Here is a 20,143-nt window from a genome sequence, read left to right as displayed (position 1 = left end):
AGGCTACAGTTAAGGAATTGCGCCCAGTAAATCCTCCCCGGCCAGGATACGAACCCATGACATAGCGCTCGCGGAACGCCAGGCGAGTGTCTTACCACTACACCACGGAGACTGCTTTTGCTTGCTTAATCTGGTTATAATCTTATCGGAGACAAAAGACGTGGACCCTTAAAAGAGGACACCAAGTGATAATTGATGATAAAAAGGCATCTGGCATTCTAAATAAATATTTACATCAGTGTTCACACTAGAAAGAGTAAACTATATATCCAAATACCCCCACAGATGTTTGTTGCAGGGAAAGATCACTGACAAGGTAATGGATCCACAAGCCTGAGAGGATGGAATTCAACCCAAAGATACAAATAATAATAATAATAATAATTTATTTGCAAGAAGGTACAATGGGCTGGTGAGATTACAAAAGCTTGGTATTTTTACATTCATGCAAGGCCACTAACATAATTAACGTTTCGGGCAGATCTATCTAACATACTGTATCTGGTAAAAATAAAGGGTACATTGTAGCAAAGTTTTTATATCAACAAAACTACAACATAAGTTGACAGAGGTGATTACACTGGTAAGAATGTATGTCTTAAGTACTAATACAGTATTGGGGGAAGTGGGCAGTACATGATACAGTGTGAATTTAAAGCACAAGGTAGGAAATTATAAAGATGAAATTAGGTACTTTTTTTATTGTACTTTTGAACAGAGCATGGGTTGGACAATTTTTTAATTCATCAGGGAACGAGTTCGAAAAACTTTGCTCTTTTATTTGTATGGAGTGTTTGCACAGATTTAGTCTGACTCTGAGGATATCCGAGATATTTATTTCTGGTGGGTGCTCGTGGGTTCTAATACACCTATCAACAAAAAGTTTCAGATCAAGATTAGCATTTAGGAACAAGGTTTTGTACATGTAGATATCACATGAGAATGTGTGTGGAGTGAGTGTATGTTTAGTATGTTAAGGGACTTAAACAGAGGAGCTGTGTGTTGTCTGAAAATAGTGTTAGTTCTGATACATAGTAGATTTTTGCTCAGTGATGATGGGCTTGAGGTAATTTGCAGTGGTTGAACCCCAAGCACATTTGGGGTTCAACCAAATGGGATCATTTGATCTGAAATCACAGATATAGTCTTGGAGAGTATAATTCTACAAACTATGTCTCTAGAATTATAGACAATTATAGTAGAGCGTAAATCATACCAAATTTGGTATGTCCTAGCCCCTTGTTCACATAGTTTACAATTGAAATGTTCACTACTGGGGTATTAATTACCTGCAGCCACCTGCCATAGATATCGGGTAAATCGGGTAAATATTGATATCCCAACCTAATTTTGGGGATTTATAAAGAAATAAATTGGGATTACAGTGACACTGCGCCCTGCCAATCATGGAACCGCCTACCCGACGACGCTGTAACTGTCAAAGCACACACGAATTTTAATTGAAAAAAAATAGATTAAAAAAAAAAAAATTCTCATCAGGACAAATGGAAGGGACCTTTGACAAGCCGCGTACTTGCTGTCCTCGTCGAGGCCACTAGGGTGTTAGTGCCTCTCAGGTAAATTCAGGTAAATGTAAAACGTTTTCATTCATGTTTAAAAGACGTTTAATATATTGAAAAGTTTGTATCGTATATTTATTAATACATTACATTTAATTGAAATATGGTTAATATTTTAATATTGGCAATAAAGTTATTTAAGGATATATTATTATCATTTATTTTGTTTATTTTCGAATGAGACATCAGCTGAATTGTATCTGAAGTGCACTAAAGTCAAATTTGATATCCAAACTGTCGAATAAATGTCACAATACTACTTCAGTTCACTAAGGTTTAACTAATGTAATTCCATGACACATAAAAAAATCTCACTTGTGGGTTCTGAAGACGTAAATAATCTCGAGTCAAAACAAAATAAATGAACAAAAAATAAATAGTTTGAGGAAGTGGTAGGGGTTCGGACGGGTTGGGACGAGGTGAGCTGTGTTGTTCCTGGACGAGCTGGTGGTAGTCAATCACATATGTTTCTTATGTGTTTTTCAGGCCCAGCTCCTTATAATGTCAGGCGAAAATTCGTCAGAGCCAAAGCTTTTGCACTTCTTCATTTTTAACACCAGCTACGGCCAGAAGGAAGATCAGGTGAGTAGAGTGTGGGTGGGAGTGTGTGGCACCGGTCTGGGACCACAGAGAATAAAGGAAAACATGAGGTCTGTTGCCCCCCTTCCCCCCCCCCATGTGAAGCTACTGTTGTTTATGTGAACCAAAACTCGGCCATAATACATCTCTGTCCTTCGCTTAAAACAATGCAGCTATCCCATACTTCTGTTATGTTACCCGGTAGTTCCATAATTAAACCACCCTATTCCCCCATAACCTGTATTTACCCTGGTCTTTTCTGGCTCTAAATTTATCCAGTTTATTTTTTATTGTTTGTAAACTATTTTGTAATAACAAAATAGCTCCCACCTTCACCAACTAAAACTATTTTTGTTGGTGAAGGAAATCCAAAAACCAACGCAAACAAGATTCCAAATCCACAAACTTGCTGAAAAACACAAAACAGTTCTATTTCCTGGCACCTGTATTCAATAAGTTCAGTAGAACTTCGGTTTCAACCCTTTTACCCTGTCGTAGCTCGGTCGATTAAGGCAGTGTCTGGGATGTCCCAGGACGCAGGTTCAAATCCTCATCACGGCCCTTGTGGATTTGTCCATTTGACAAAATAGTATTTTTTTTTCATCGTTCAAGGAAATATTTCACGTTACTCGTGCCTTTCTTGAAAATAAACTTGCTCAAAAACACAAAAGAGTTCTATTTCCTGGCACCTGTATTCAATAACAGAGTGCCCAATTGACCTGCAATCTATTTATTTATAATCATAATTATCAAATAAATGGTTGTGTTAGTGTGCATATATAGTGTCTTCATACCTGTTGTTGGTTCTGGGGACCAGTGTCCCCCCCTGGCCCAGTCTCTGACTAAATTATAATTTGCGAGACCCAATCTAGATTTGTGAGTAATCTGGATATCCTAACAGTTGCCTGTTGTGGCTGTCCTGTAATGTCACGAAGCTTGTAAGCTGTACCCTAGAGTACGAACTCTCAAAACCTTTCCTTACTTTCTTATTTACAGTATAGGTACATTACTTTAAACTAGGAATGTAGACAATGGGTATTTATACGCACTTCAAACACAATAATGACCACGTGGGACCGGTACCATATTTTTGCATCGGCAGGATTCAAGAAACAACCAAAGTGTGTGCATTACATGTATTTAACTGCAGAAAAAAGGATAATACACACAAGGAAAAATCTTGCTCACCAGATTAACGAATATAGTTCTCTTCACTTGGGATATAAATGGAGGCCAATAACCTCACACAGTGAGGCGAGTACCTCACGAGCACACACTACACAACCTGTATGTGTGGAGTCTCAACCCTCTCTCTCATAGAGTCCAGGAACGCTCCTCTCCCGAAAAATGCGCGGGATATCTTTTACACACAGAATCATACTCATTTACCAATACATGCTCTACTCTCAAATACAAATGAAACATAAAAATTAACACAAATAAAACAAACCTCGGTTTGTGGTGGCCCCTTCGGCTTGGGATTGTTTCTCCAAGGCTCTTTTCTTGTTGGCATTGGCCTCGGGGGGGGGGGGGGGGGGGGGGGGGGAAGTCGGGTTGGGGTGTTTCATGCTCTCTTCTAGAGCAGGGGTTTCTGCTCTTTCGGTCCTGGTGGTGAGTTTGTTCGTTTGCAGCCGTCTCCTTCTTTTCTGGAATGGATTGAGACTGCTGCTTTTCCAGAGGGGTCCTTGGGTTGTTGATGCTTGGTTGGTCAGGCTGGGGGTGCATTATGTGTTGTCCAGTTACGGCTCTCTGCCATTCAATGCTTGTTTTTTAATTTTTTGCGCCTGGGCATATTGCAGACTATAATCACAAGAGCAGCCCAGGGGTTAAAAAGTATTAAAAAAAGCTTCAAATTCATATACCTACTAAATTCTACTGTATTTTGTATACTGGTGTTTGATAATTTGTATTTTAGGTTAACCAGTTTTTAACTTTCAGGAACACGAGAAGATACTGTTTTATCATCCAAGTGCAACTGACATAGACACGCAAGTACGGCATGTGGGACTGGCTGAGGCTATTACCAGATTTTCAAGGTAAAAAAGTTTTTAGTTTAGTTCATTTATTATGCACCCCATACCCATCTTGTGGGCGGTAGTGGAAAGGGTTACAGAGGCACATAATGGGCTCAGAGACTGAACCCCACAATTCATTTAGCTAAGCAAGTTACAATCTTGATGAGCTAGTTTTATTGAATTTTGTAAATCGTCACATCAACAATGGGTTCGAGATCGACCACAAGTACAGTTTCTAAATTAAGCAACTGACATATGTGGAGAGCTAGTGTCAAAATTTGTTTGTCCTGCACACCGCCCCCCATCCAGTGGGCAGCGGTGGATAGGTTACAATCACTTGGTTACTACCTACAGTTAGCAAACTGGGAATATTTGGCAAAAATTTCTGGTAGCAGATCATTTTGAATGAAATATTTACACATTGCTGGAACATTGGTTATAGAATTCTCTAAATTCGCGTATCTTTTCGCACTCCATCACATAGTGACGGAGGGTGTGCGAATAATTTTGTTGACACAGTTTACATTTGGTCAGGTCTACATCAGCAGATAATGAGAATTCCCAGAGATGGTAAAAAATAATGAAGCATTTATTTATTGTTGATCCAAATTTGGAAGTTAAAAACTATAAAATTTAAGTCACTGTAGGATCAATATTATCAGTGTCATTTTCCCAGATTTGCTGGAGGGGACAGTAAATAGAATGCTGAAATGCATTCTGTAGACTCTCTCTCTGTTGCTTCTCTTTGGGTCCATAACATACTGGTAAATTATGCTAGTGTACAATGCTGTTTGCAAGTAAATATACAAATAAACTTGATTTAAGACGAGTATATACACGTTTTAATTCACATTTTTCTTGCCAGAACATTTAAAAAAGATGGAGACTGTGAAGCAGTACATACGCAAAAAACAAGACAAGTGTTCTACCAGCCTGAGCCAGACATATGGATGGTTATGGTGTGTATAGTTAGGGATCTCGCCTTGTACTGTACACAACATTGTGATTGCATGTATAACCACATCATTGTTGAGCAGCTTCTGTCACACTTAAACATAGTTGCTCACTTGAGAAAGAAAAAGGAGGAAAGTGTGTTCCAACTAATATTAATTATCATAATCATTGCTTGACTTTTAATGGTAGTTTAGCTGAGGAAACGGCATTGCTAGTCAGATTAATCATAGTTGGGCTTGCTCTTTAATGGTGGTTAGATATTCCCCAGTATAGATACCTCAGGTTTAATATATTTATGTATATTATTTTGTCCACTGTCTTTTCCCGATAGAACAAGATTATAATAATCTTTACCATTTTTATAGAAGTTTGCTATATATTTTAAATATACAGTATTGTATTTGACTTGTAACTTGTAACTATGACAAAACCTTTCTTAAACAAGTCATGTTATATTGTACTGAAGTTGTATCCTTTACTTAGCATTTGAATGATTAGAGATACTTGCCTATAATTACCCTTCAACTAGTGACTTAAGGGCTCCAAGTCAACTTCACTAATGAACAGTGTTTTCAGATTTACATTTCTTTGAAATTTAGCCATAAAACATAAGCACTGTTACCAAAAAGTAAGCTTTTAAAAGAAAAATATTTATTTTTATTTTAGGCACAGTCTTACAAATATTATTGCCAAGTTATTTTTATCATTAGAAAGACTGGACAAAGTTCTATGGTTGACTTAGAGGAAAACACTAATTTATATTTCCTTGACACTAATAAAAAATGGAAATGTTCGGTTAAAGAAAATTCATATCTTAAACATTTTTATTTTTGTGTTGTGTGATAATTTCATCAAAATTGAAGCGGCTAATGAAGATGTCTAAAACCTACAAAAATGGGGGTTTTGAGATTTAAAATTTCCTGCCAAAACTTCAGTGTTACAAATCCTCACTATAATTATATTTTCAGTATATAACTATGTGTATAAACTGCACTTTTCTATGATTTGATTTTAATTTATCTGATTGTTTCATGTTTTCAGATAAAAAGACAAAGTTGGCAATGCCATTATTATCAGATAATCTTAAAAAATAAAATACTTAGGATTGGTTGATCTCATTCAATTAGGGCTCAAAATGTTACTAATAATCTAGGCTTGTAAATGGCAATACAATTTAAAGGGCAGCAAGAAAAAAGACTGGAATAACTTTGGGGATGGGGGGGGAAAGGATTTCTTTAATGCTTAGCTACACTCAAAGTTCACATGTAACAGGAGTATTTAATTAAACTCTGTTTGTGTCCAGTTAATCTATGTACCGTATTCTCCAGCTCTAAGCTCTGCTATTATCATGTTTCATTGTTTTATCTCTCCTGATTTTCCTCATTATTTTTTTTCCAGCTTGTCTTCCTGTACTGTACTCATTGTAACTATTTGGTGGAAAGTACAAATACATAGTGATGGTCCACCAGAATGTTGACTTTTGTATTTACAGTATTGGATTTGTACAAAAAAGAAATGTTTGTTAACTGCAACATAAATATAAGACCCAACATAACCTCTCCTAGCAATCCTAGGCCTAATATTGTGAACATGGCCTAGGAATATTTAAGTTTGGTTTTAGCTTTATTTTTCTGGACTATAAAATTAATATTACAGAAAGTGGTTAACTGGCAGTCTACATATTAGTACTTTTGATTAAAAAAGTTACTATAGGTACTATCATTTTTAGAAGATGGATTGTATTTTCACAAAAATGCAGGATCTATTTTGTAAATTTAGAGTTTGTATTGTTGCAGTAATGAATATATATTCTATAAATATATGCTGCACAAAGTATCTTAAATCTTTAAGGTAGATTTTCTGACTTTACCATTGGTGCTGTTAAATTACAGAGATATCTATAATTTTCTAGACAGTTGGCATTGGATGGATCTCTAAAATGCGTGATTCAGGGCCAGTAAGGGAATATCAGAGTGAGGGCGTGCAGGATGTGGTATTGCGGGCAAGACTAATTGGCCTGTACCAGTCCTTCACTCTGCAACATGCCTCCTTTGCCCATGTTCACACGTCATCAGGGCTTCAGGGTCTCAAATCGACGCTCAACTCTTTTGTAAATTCAGTGAGTTTTGGAATTTTGTCTTGACTGAAATCAGGGAAATTATTGCTCTTGTTAGTTCAGTGTTTGGTAGGTAATTTCATGATTCATTCCATTTTTTGTAATTATGAAGAAATATCTTGGAAAGCTTGGCAGACTGCATCGTTCTTGACCTAAAAATAACTTTCAATGAAGTCCCATAGAAGTGACTACTCTGGAAACTGTGACACAATAGTGATGGAGACTATTGTTATGGACAAAACATTTCCTAATGGAGATGAGAACAGTGATTTGTAGGCAATGAATCTGGATATGGATCTTTGTTGTGGATAACATAAAATTGGAGCGAATAGTAAACTAGTATAAGGACTCTTCTGAACTCCATAAAAACACCGCATTGCAAAAAAGTAACAAATGCAGTTCATTGTTGAAAAGTGCAAAGTCCTAAACTTAGAAAATGATAGTGGCACTGTTTACTGAATGATGCCGATTTGGGAAAATAGTTGCAAATTGTAACTCCGAAGATTCTTTAGCAAGGACCAGACCTAGGCAGCAGCATTTGGAATGCTTGCCTTTATTAGTGGAAACATCAGCAATAAATACACAAACATTTGTCCTCTGTTTGGTACTGTAAGGCCCCACATAACCAATTCTGGCCATCAAAATAGAGGGAGTTCAGTGAACATGTACAGCACACATAGATGCAATAAAGCATCTAAATTATTGGGATCGTCTCAAAGCTCTCCAAATGTATTCACTAGAAAGGAGATGAGGGAGATGTCAAATAATATACACGGGGAAAATACTGGAGGGCCAGGTCCCAAATCTACACAGTAAAATAACATACTGGAGTGAATGATATGGAAGAAAATGCAGAATAGAACTAATGAAGAGCAGGGGTGCCATAGGCACAATCAGAAAACATTGTATAAACATCAGAAGTTCACGGTTGTTCAACATCCTCCCAGCAAGTATGAGAAATATTGCCAGTACAACTGTGGACATCTTCAAGAGAAAACTAGATAGTTTTCTTCAAGAAGTGCCGGACCAACCGGGCTGTGGTGGATATGTGGGCCTGCGGGCCTCTCCAAGCAACAGCCTGGTGGACCAAACTCTCACAAGTTAAGCCTGGCCTCGGGCTGGGCTTGGAGTAACAGAACTCCCAGAACCCCATCAAGCAGGTATTTGGAGAACTTTCCATCAGTTCCCTTGAAAATTAAACAACTAGACAGTTCCCTGGAATTTGGAACTTCCTCTGTGAGGAGAGGTTACAGTAGCTGAGCCTGCAATCCCTGAAGAGATGTTGTACGTCTTCAAGTGCATGGAGGGTATCAACAGGGAAGATGCAAGGTGATCTTGAATCCATCAGATCAGAACCCATAACAATGGTTATAAGATAGAATTGGTCAGATTTAAAAAGGAAATGAGGAAGCACTGATTTGGCAAGAAGGTAGTATAGGTTGCCAGCCACCATCATTAAGTCTGTATCTTGAGGTTATCTTGAGATGATTTCGGGGCTTTTAGTGTTCCCGATGCCCGGTCCTCGACCAGGCCTCCACCCCCAGGAAGCAGCCCGTGACAGCTGACTAACACCCAGGTACCTGTTTTACTGCTAGGTAACAGGGGCATAGGGTGAAAAACTCTGCCCATTGTTTCTCGCCGGCGCCTGGGATCGAACCCAGGACCACAGGATCACAAGTCCAGCGTGCTGTCCGCTCGGCCGACCGGCTCCCTTTATATAACTAGATTTAAAAAATAACTTCATAGATACTTGGGTAGAGGGGTTGGATCTATTGTAGATGGATACAGCCCAGACTCTGCTTCTCAAGTTCTTAACATTCAATCATGTGTCAAGTCATAATATTGTTCATAATTTTCATGGAGCTTTCCTTGCCACTTCATATAAAAAAATAAATTAATATATGACTTTAGTAATAAATGACTTGTGACTAGATTCCTCGTACACTGTTTATAAACTAAAGTATCACACTTTTTCCCCTTTTAGTACCTGTCATCGGTGGATATGAGCAATGGAGACATAATGGCCGTGTGGTCAGGCGTTTCTTTCCTGCCACTCGACAGACAAACATTCCTGAGGATTCATTGCTGCCTCTCTCTGCTTCAGGCAACCTTTTCAAATATCTGCCACACAGCTTTCTTCTACAATCATCATGTTGTCTGGTGTGTATATTGACAAAATTGCAGGTAAAATAAGTGCTTGTCGCATCTCTTGTCGTATGTTTACACTTCAAGTCATTGATTAGTTATATAAAAGTTTAAAATGTTAACAGGAAAATCCTTACATGGTAGAGTAGCACCTCACTCGAATGATGCATTGGTTGAACATATTGAAGGCGCAATTCCTTAACTGTAGCCTCTGTTTAACGCAACAGTAAAATGTGTACTTGGATGAAAAAACGATTCTTCGCGGCAGGGGATCGTATTCCAGGGACCTGCCCGAAACGCTACACGTACTAGTGGCTGTACAAGAATGTAACAACTCTTGTATACATCTCAAAAAAAAAAAAAAAAAAAAAAAAAAAAAAAAAAGTTCATTTCAAATTATTTTCTGGAATGACAAAATGTTAGTTTTTGTGAGGATTGTAAGCCACCGAGCCAGCTCTTAAAGATCAACAATCAAAGGTGAATATAATTGCATGGTATGTTATTGCTATCATTAATGCCCAATGGATTTTAGTTCTAAATCAAAATACTGTATTGATAATTGCATACTCAAAAACCCAAAAACATGTATGTCAAAATAATATGCAAACGTTAGCAAACAATGACCACTCACAAACTATACTGTACACATGTTCATCAATATAATTAACTGTCTTGAGGCATAGTATATCAATGATTCCAATTTTCCACCCATCTCCAAGAAGTTGTTCCATAAATGTTAGCTTTACTTTAGTTCATGTAGGGTTGAAGTTGGGAAATATTATCTTGAGCATAAAAACAGTCAAAAAATGTTAATATAGTTAAGCTTAGAGCACTGCCTGCATCCATCTGATGTTTGCCTGCTTTGAACTGCTGTAACACTTGCATTTTCATATTGTGCACAATACATTTCTGTGGCATTTTTGTGAAAGCACCATGACTGCCACTCTTACAGCGAGATTGCATAGCCTCATGTCATCACAGCTCTTGAACCGCCTGCTTAAGTGTTTAATACTTTTTTTCCAATCGGATGTGATTTGGTAAATGGAAAATTGAACTTGAAAATTGACGATCATTCTATGTGGTTCTTCTTCCTCTTCTTCTTGATAGTAGGTGCAGTTTGCATGAAGGGTTTGTCTTCCCGATGACTGCACCAGTACAGATGTTGGGAGACGCGTTTATGTTGAGGATGAAAGGAGTTTCAAGAGTGCTTGTTGCATTATGCTGTAGCTAGAGGAGCGGCGACTAAAACAGGGGTGGATGTTAGAGGGAGACTTGCTGCACCGTAGGGCGGTATGTTATGCTTATGGCCTCAGCTGATCCGTGGTGTTGCAACGAAGCACATTCTAGGTTTGTTCAGATGTTTACATATAAATTTTCTTAAATACTCTATTATATGAGAAGTATTTTTCCATAATGATATTGAAACATTATTTTGAGTACTGAGCAGCAAGCTAATCAGTCTGTGTTTATAAATATTTTGTTTGTACATTTGTTTCCTGTTCACTGTGGGCAAATACAGTATAGTGGCTTTTTTAGGTGGCTGAAGAAGCGGGAATGCTTTTGTGACTCTTGTTCTAGCATTTAAGATTGCTGCCTATATTCTGTGCCTGTTTTATAGTGCCTCCGGACTGGGTCTAATCCTTTTAGACCTGTTTCACATTATTATCCAAGGTGAATACACATGGTTTAGATGATGCATTTTGTGGCCCTGAATACACAAGAATGTTAACCTGTAAAATATTTTTGACAGTAATGCATTTATTGAACCGTAATACAGTACTGTAAGGGATCATGTTCAGCTTCGCTCACTCTTTGAGATGGCAGTATATGATTTTTGACAAGCTAGTGCTTGATTTGAGAGTTGCATTTTTGACAAGAGACTTTCCATGGAGATTACATGGAGACCCCCGACTTATGACTTACTACCTACAAGTCTAGATTTTTGGTCCTTGTTCCTCTATGTGAGCATATTTCATCTGTTACTTGGGACTGCCTATGTTGTGTTGCAGTAGAACATATTTCTTTTCCCTACATCTTAGTACAGTTATTTAAAAGTATATCTTTTTTTAGCTAGTTGATTCTGAAATTATTTATTCTGCAAAATATACACCATATTTTCCAGCAGATAGGAGGACTTGTTTTGACATTTGGTTGAAGCTTGATGACATAGTTTGTGTAAGAAAATGGTAATAGAATAGCTGCACTTTAAAACAACTTTCAATAAATGCATGATGAAAAAGAAAAAAAATACAAAAATTCACTAATTATCGTTGTAAAATAAGGGTACAGTACATGTTATATGCCAGTAAAGATGGTATTTACATTGTTTATTACAATGTCATTACAGTATTTGTATTGGTGTAAGTGTTAACCACCTCTGGAGATAACAAGCAAGTCACTGATCATATACTGTACTTTCAGGTGTGGCTTAGGCATGGAGGATCTTCGATCTCTTTCTCGGTACCTGAATAATCGGCTGCTTGCAGGCTGCTTGGATACCAGCTTTCAAAGCCCTTCATCCACTCCCACCAGTTATCTTTCCAGGTACAATAACCCTTTAGTCAATTACTTGTAGCATGTTGCATCTTTTGGAACTCAAACTTCAATTCTTGTAATCCTTTTATGTACTGGATTTAGAACAGTATACTACAGTAGTACTGTACTTTATCTGAAATTTTGAATATAGTAACATAATCCTTAAGGCAATGTCATCACTGTTGGTTTAGTTAATTAAGGCAATGTTAAATCATTTTTCCTTGCTTTGCATAAAACCAGTTCTACAGTGCAATTTTTATTATCTTGACCAATAATGTTGTACTATTATGATTCCTCTAGGTGTGATAGTAATACAGCACTCAATATTGAGACGTTTCAAAATGTGTGCATAAAGTTCCTACAATGATCTTTTAATTGAATTGCACCATTATATATACATAGTGACACTTCGGCTTACAAATGGGGCATTCGAAACTTATTATTTACTTTACTTCATTACTTTACATTATTTACAAACTTTTTGGGTTACGAGCCCAATTTCTTCGGAAAATTTGAATCGGGTTAAGAGTTTTGCCTCGGGGAACGAGTTTGTTGATACGTGTATAGCCAACCTAGCGCGTGGTGGCACAGTTATCGCACCTCAGTTTACCAATTACCAATATTCTTTGTAAAGAATTTGTGTTTTTTTGGATTTTTGGGTATTTGAACATAAAGTAATTATATATCTTGCCATGGGTCCCAAGAAAGTTAGTGGTAAGGTTCAACCTAAGAAAATAGTTGAGTAGAGGCAGTAGAGGATGTCCCTTGCTCATTAAGATTATGTGTGAAGTATGGGAAGAACGCCAAAGTTTTGTTGAAAAAACTCGCCCAGATAAATCTGTAGTAGGCCGTTGCATTGACCTTTTAAATGACAATGTGATGTCTTGCTACAGACAAGTGTTAAAATGTAGGGAAAAACAAGTGTCTTTAGACAGATTCTTAGTAAGACAAGCAAGCAGTGAGCCACAAGCAGGTCCTAATGGTATGCAGGCAAAACGTGTGAGAGAAGTCATCACTGCCTGATGTAATAAAGGAAGGGGACTCCCCTTCTAACACCTCTAACACTAACACCTCTCCTCCTCCCCCTCCTCACTGTCTACCATACACCAACAGAAGTCATCAGTAAAGGTAAGTAATAACTTAATCTGAACCACTCCACCTGCTCTAGGAAACTGTTTCCTGAAGTTGCTCAACCAATGTTTCATAGGTGGAGTGGATGGTGGATAAGCATTACTGCTTATCCACCCAGTATGTCCTCTTGCGATGGTACAAGCCGTATCATGGTACAGCACACAGTGCCACATCACTCGACTTGCACTTATATTTGGTGTCCTTTCTTTTACCATTTTTGTAGTAAATATGACACTTCAGCCCTTTCTTGATGCGAAATAGGGAATGGTTAAATTTCCTGTTCAGACTTTCTTGTTTATCAACAATACGAAGGTTTCTCCTAGCAGTAGCACCAGAGGGAATAATCTGACTCTCATCTTCTGAGTCAGATGATGATTTGTCATGTCGAGGTGAAGATGGGAATAGTGGCCACCTCACACCTGATGGTCCGGATGTTGCTACATTGTCGCCAGTAAATCTGCTCTCATGTCCAGCACCAGCATGAATGATGTCATTTTGAGAACGGGAAGACATTGGCGCTAAGTTTAAAACACGTCCTAAAATGATTGGATAAAAAATGTAATTTTAACAAATATGTTAAATTTGGATGTCGGATACGTCCCACCCGAACGAAAGTGTTAATAACAGTGAAGAAGACGCTGATTCCAGCAAGGTTGCAATATTGCCGAGCTCGAAACCATTATTTACTTTGGTTTTTGAACAGTATTTGTGTAATATATAAATATTTTAAGTGTAAGAGATAAATGAATAAAGTTCTCATAGCTGAATATGCTTCATCCAAGAAACTTAAACATTGATTATCCAAAAAACCTTTTCTTCCAAAATGCTTGGAACCAAGGGGTCTTTCAGTATGTTAAGTAATATTAACATATAATTTTCATAGCTTTGAAAATGTTCTAATGTTTGTCAATTCAATATTAATGAAAGTTAGCTTTATTAATAGTGGGTTTTGAGCTTTTACTTTGAAGAATTGTTTTGTAAGATTAAATAATTATTTGTTAAATACTAGATACTTAATTTGCAGGTTTGTGGGTATTGGGGTGACACCCAGTATCCAGATACATGTATGTGGTGAGGATGGAGAGCTACAGTCATATCATCTACTAGTCTACACTTTAGCTGGAGCTACTGTTTGTCTCACTCTCCCAGGTAGGACATGACCTTGTGTATCATCTCTTACATCAAGCTGTTGATAAGAGTCAGGAGGTCCTGTACTGTTTCTTCCAAAATATCCCATTCATCCATTTATATTCAATGCTTAACCAGCATTGACTGCAGAGAATAAGGACTAACCCTTGTGTCCAAGTTCTGTATCCTGTTGTGAGTAGATGGGGCTACCACACTTATTACCTTCAATACAGTCAGCTTGTTAGCCAATACTTTTAGTTCAAAATCCAGATACAAAAAATTCTCAAACAATGTAGGAACCTTGACAAGACATCGGCTTCCTGTTGAATAAATTATAGTACATATATGTTTTGAAGTGCATGGAGAATTTCATTCAAGCCACCAGGCCCATGGCAATTTTTAACTCGGTACAGTAGGTAGTGCCTGTTTCTGGGGAATCCAGAAGCACGAGTTCAATTTCATCCATTACTATAATATTTTGTCATAAAAATAAGAATGCAACTTGTCATTCTTCACCTGTTATTTTGTGCATGGCCTCAGTTGCCCCTGCTGGGGTCTAGCCACTGCATTGCGCAAAGCACCTTAAGACGCTCTGAAGGTTGTGATTTTTTTTAAATTGGGCCATATTTTAAGGTTTTTTAATGTTTTCATCGTTCTTTGTGATTTGAAATGTAAATGATTGAGTTTGAAAACATTTTGACATTAATATTAACTGAACATTTATAAAAACAACAAAAATATATCCTTAACAACTGCACCATGAAATTTTTGCCAAAAACAGGTGCGCAGTGCAGGGGCTAGGGCTCTCCGATCACTGGATTAAATTTTAATTATTGCATATATAAAATAAATATAATACAGTGGTACCTCGCATAACGATTGCCCCAAAAGACGAATATTTTGGGTAACGAACGGCCCGATCGGCGTCAAATCGTCCCGTATGACGAACGCTGGTTTGAGTAACGTCAACACCACATGGTGGGGTCGCGCTCCTGCTTGCACATTCTTAGACGCCTCCGACGATGCACATAAATTATGTTGTTCTTGTTTAAAGATGCTAATGATGCTGGGATATAAAAGGGTGACTGCTGAGATGTTGCAAAGCATTGACGTTTTTGTAGGAAAAAAGAATTGAAATATCTGATACTGTATACAACAAATGTCAAAAAAGTTCGTTCGGTGTTCGGCAGGTAGGCTGCTCCATTATAACAATCTTTCTTTGTTTCAAATGTGTTCCATTTGTTTTTTATTTGTCATTTACGTCTCAATAATGGAGAAGCCTACCTTACATACACTGAATAAACCATTATGACATTTTCCTTTCTTCAAATGTGTTCAATATTTATTTTTCATTTGTCTTATAGCAAAAGGTTCGTTCGGTGGTCGGCAGGTAGGCTGCTCCATGTTTCTTACATACAAAAAACGTAAATAATAAAAAAAATGAAGAATTTTGAAGACCAGTACAAATGTCAAAAAGGTTCGTTCGGTGGTCTACAGGTCGACTGCTCCATGTTTCTTAAAAAAAAAAAAAAAAAAAAAAAAATAAAAACTGTTGAAACAATTTGGAAAATGGACAAATGTCATAAAGGTTCGTTCAGTGTTTGTCGGGTAGGCTGCTCCATTATTGAGACGTAAGTGATAAATACAAAACAAATGGAACACATTTGAAACAAAGATTGTCATAATGGAGCAGCCTACCCAACAAACACTGAACGAACCTTTTGCTATAACGAATATGAAAGACAAGGGCTGCTGGCTGGGTTAGTAGTGCGTGAGCAACCATTTGTAGCACACGTGCCTCTGGCTCTCAAACACCTGTCCCACACGGTGTTGAAAGACTGTACTCAGTCAGTGCAATTCAGACCCTATTGTTTGAAGAACATAAGGGTCATAACATTGGTGAAGCTAGGCGCAATAAGGGCTTAACACAACGGTCGGATGCCTGTGATACAGCACCTATGAGGATGATACAGCGAGCGTATCCAGGTGTAGCTCTGAGCCCCACCCTTGCCATCTCTAATGCATATAGATGATACATAGATGAATCGTTTTCTGCGTTCAGTGATGATGCATCTGATACAAGTAGCATAGATGAACAGTGTTAGCGGCTTCCATGGTGGAGGTGTTCATTGATATTTTTAAGAATACCTAAATCTTTTCCTGACTGATGGACACTCTTTGAGGCTAGCTGAATCTCTTCCTGACTGATGGACACTCTTTGAGGCTAGCTGAATCTCTTCCTGACTGATGGACACTCTTTGAGGCTAGCTGAATCTCTTCCTGTGTGGGACCTTACAAAGCGATCTTTTCAAGACTACCTTACAAATTGAGCTTTTCCTATAATCGTTTCAATACTACTTTATGCTTTACAAGCTTGGCTACATACCACCTACAAGTACTAAAGCCAAGGGTGCACGCGAGTGCATTATTTGCAAGCACACAGAACGATGAAACAGGAAACAAAAATCTATCTGTAGCTGGTGCAAGGAGAGCAAAGTCGCGCTGTGTACCATGGACTACTTCGTTGACTATTATGCACCTCCAAAGTACTGAGTGTGTAATACAGTGTGTTACTGTGTAAATAGTATGTGAAACTGTACATATTGTAATATTAGTGAATTTTTACCACGTAATATTGTGACAATAAACATTTATTGTGGACACATTACTGACACATGTATCACAGTTTCATGGAAAATTATGAACATTCTACTGTATACATATTGTAAAGGTCACAAATATGCATCATATACGATAAAAGAAACAAATAAAACCGCATTGGAAATGCATAGGAAAAATATTTGAAAATATATTTGTGGCAACACGCGGTGCTTGAATGGCCTGCGCGACCGTGTCTGGGAGCTTCACACACGGGCGACCAGCCCCTGATGACGTCACAGCGCACCTTGTCCACGCCCTCACAGCCAAAGTAAGTGGAATTTGGTAATTATCTTTACATAGACATGTTCAGGGACGGTAATTTATCATTTTACAAAGAAAAATTATATTTTGGGGAACATTTGATGTCATGCACACTAGGGAAATTTCACAATAAACACAGTGCATCACACTGGTTACATGGGAGACACTCGTTTTGTATGACGTCCGTTTCGCATGACGAACATGGAACGGATTAAATTCGTTATGCGAGGTACCACTGTATATGTATATATATATAATATATATATATATATATATATATATATATATATATATATATATATATATATATATATATATATAATGTCGTACCTAGTAGCCAGAACGCACTTCTCGGCCTACTATGCAAGGCCCGATTTGCCTAATAAGCCAAGTTTTCTTGAATTAATATATTTTTTCAAATTTTTTTATGAAATGATAAAGCTACCCATTTCATTACGTATGAGGTCAATTTTTTTTATTGGAGTTAAAATTAACGTAGATATATGACCGAACCTAACCAACCCTACCTAACCTAACCTAACGTATCTTTATAGGTTAGGTTAGGTAGGTTAGGTAGTCGAAAAACAATTAATTCATGAAAACTTGGCTTATTAGGCAAATCGGGCCTTGCATAGTAGGCTGAGAAGTGCGTTCTGGCTACTAGGTACGACATATATATTTATATATATATATAATATATATATATATATTTATATATATATATATATATATTTATATATATATAATATATATAATATATATATTTATTTTATTTATTTATATTTATTATATAAAACACGCACACACACAAAATACACAGGTACTTCTTTGCAGTATAAGTTTAAACAGTAGTTAGCAACAGATGTAGATTGTAAAATCAGTCTAAAGCATCGGGATTATTTATGTATTCTGTTTTGTTCTTCCTCAGAAAGTGAATCTTTAACGCCATCTTTATATGAAAAAATTGATCGACTATTAGAAGCCAAAGTGTCACAGTTAGCCAGTGACATAGGAGAGCAAATCAACAAGAAGAATAGCACAGGGACATGCTCTGACAGTGGGAGCAGCTCATTTCGATACGTCTATCATAATCACATGAATCTAGCTACTAAGACGACTGTGCACGGAACAAATCAAACTCTGCCAGTTGAAGTGATGAAGACAATAGGGGACATGTACACTGATATGAAAAAGTTAGTGCAGTGTTGTATTTTATTCTATTTTTTTGAAAGTGTTGGTGTGAGAGTTTAGCAAATTAAGAAGACTTTCATTGATGTTTAAATTGTATGCACTATTTCGTTAATTTTAGATTTTCATCGTCGATTATCACCCCTTAAAATATGCTAATACTACCTTCAGAAACAGGCTTTAATGTTGTCTAATTATTCTTCCAATTTCTACCTTTCATATACAATATTATGTAGTTGTTTCAACTCATATACTGAGTTCATATACTACATTATATAGTAGACCAGAAGTTGGTGAATTACATGATCAAAGAGAATGAAAATGGATTGGTCATATTGAGTAAATGATAAGATTGAAGAATATATTTTATATTTTGAATGAATTTGAAGGTAATAGAAGACAGCCCCCAAAAATGGCCAGTGTGTAATTACCTAAGTGTAGTTACAGGATGAGAGCTACATTCGCGGTGTCCTGTCTTCCCAGCACTCTTTGTCATATAACGCTTTGAAACTACTGACAATTTTGGCCTCCACCACCTTCTCACCTAACTTGTTCCAACCGTCTACCACTCTGTTTGCAAAAGGGGAATTTTCTTATATTTCTTTGGCATCTTTGTTTAGTTAGTTTAAATCTGTGACTCCTTGTTCTTGAAGTTCCAGGTCTCGGGAAATCTTCCCTATCGATTTTATCAATTCATGTTACTATTTTGTACGTAGTGATCATATCGCCTCTTTCTTCTATCTTCTAATTTTTGCATATTTAATGCCTCTAACCTCTCCTCATAGCTCTTGCCCTTCAGTTCTGGGAGCCACTTAGTAGCATGCCTTTGCACCTTTTCCAGTTTGCTGATGTGCTTCTTAATTAAGGTCCAGATAGATGCAGTCAACACAACCATCTCTTTCCTGCAAAATCTGTGGCTCGATCATAGAAACTGAGTAAATTTGATACACAGGATCTTCCAGATCGAAAACCATACTGTCTGTCTGATCTTATATCGTTTCTCTGCAGGTGTTCTAACCATTTAGTTTTAATTATTTTTTCCAATATTTTGACTATTACACTTGTCAGTGATACCGGTCTATAATTGAGAGTGTCTTCCCTGCTGCCACTTTTGTAGATTGGAACTATGTTAGCCTTTTTCCACACATCTTCTATGACTCTTGTAAACAGGGATGTCTGAAAAATCAGCTGAAGTGGAATGCTGAGCTCACGTGCACATTCTCTCGGAACCCCTGGTGAAACTCCATCTGGGCCAACTGCCTTGTTCTTACTTGGCTCCAAGAGCATTTGTTTCACTTCGTCTCTAGACACCTCTGTGCTCTATGTTGTTCCCTGGAATTCTTATTGTCTGGTTCCCTGAAGATCTCATTTTGTACAAACACACTTTGGAACTTTTCGCTTAATGTTTTGCACATTTCCTTTTCATTATCCATGTATGTGTGTAGAAGCTAAGAAGTGTGAAATTTAAGTGTGAACACTGCACGACAAGTTATAGGGGGCAATGCTAGTTTGCAGCAGTTTGTGGAGTGAATATATAATAATTCACAGAGAACTGTAAAATAGTTGTATGAAGCAGTAGGATGCAGCTGTTCTTGATTGGCTGTAATATTGCAATTCTGGTTTTGTGATGCTACTTAGTGTGTGAAATGGTATTATGTCTTGCTGTCTCATGAAATGTGTAGTTGATAATGATGGTTCTTGCTTTTTTTTTTTTTAATTGGCAGATATTATGGTATTTTATATAATTTTTAAAATTGTCAATTAATAAATATAATGTTGAGACAGGAAAGGATTAGAGTTCAATTAAGTCTAATTTACCTTACATTGAATCTGGATAATAAAATTCATAA

The 20,143-nt window shown here is 37.2% G+C and overlaps 1 protein-coding gene across 1 annotated transcript; it reads left to right on the top strand.

Annotated features, from left to right (window-relative positions):
* The first annotated feature begins 1,964 nt into the window (after positions 1–1,964).
* Positions 1,965–11,933, top strand: Ccz1 (vacuolar fusion protein CCZ1). Its single transcript, XM_069332442.1, has 6 exons — positions 1,965–2,162; positions 4,098–4,195; positions 5,040–5,133; positions 7,041–7,247; positions 9,229–10,736; positions 11,811–11,933. Exons 1-5 carry the CDS (start codon positions 2,082–2,084, stop codon positions 9,415–9,417), a joined length of 669 nt encoding a protein of 222 aa, XP_069188543.1. The 5' UTR covers positions 1,965–2,081; the 3' UTR covers positions 9,418–10,736; positions 11,811–11,933.
* The last annotated feature ends 8,210 nt before the right edge of the window (positions 11,934–20,143 follow it).

The sequence above is a fragment of the Procambarus clarkii genome, chromosome 27 (genome assembly GCF_040958095.1).
Source record: "Procambarus clarkii isolate CNS0578487 chromosome 27, FALCON_Pclarkii_2.0, whole genome shotgun sequence".
NCBI classification, from domain to species: Eukaryota; Metazoa; Arthropoda; class Malacostraca; order Decapoda; family Cambaridae; genus Procambarus; species Procambarus clarkii.
Note: the sequence above shows the minus strand (reverse complement) of the source record. Positions and strands in the feature narration are given on the sequence as shown.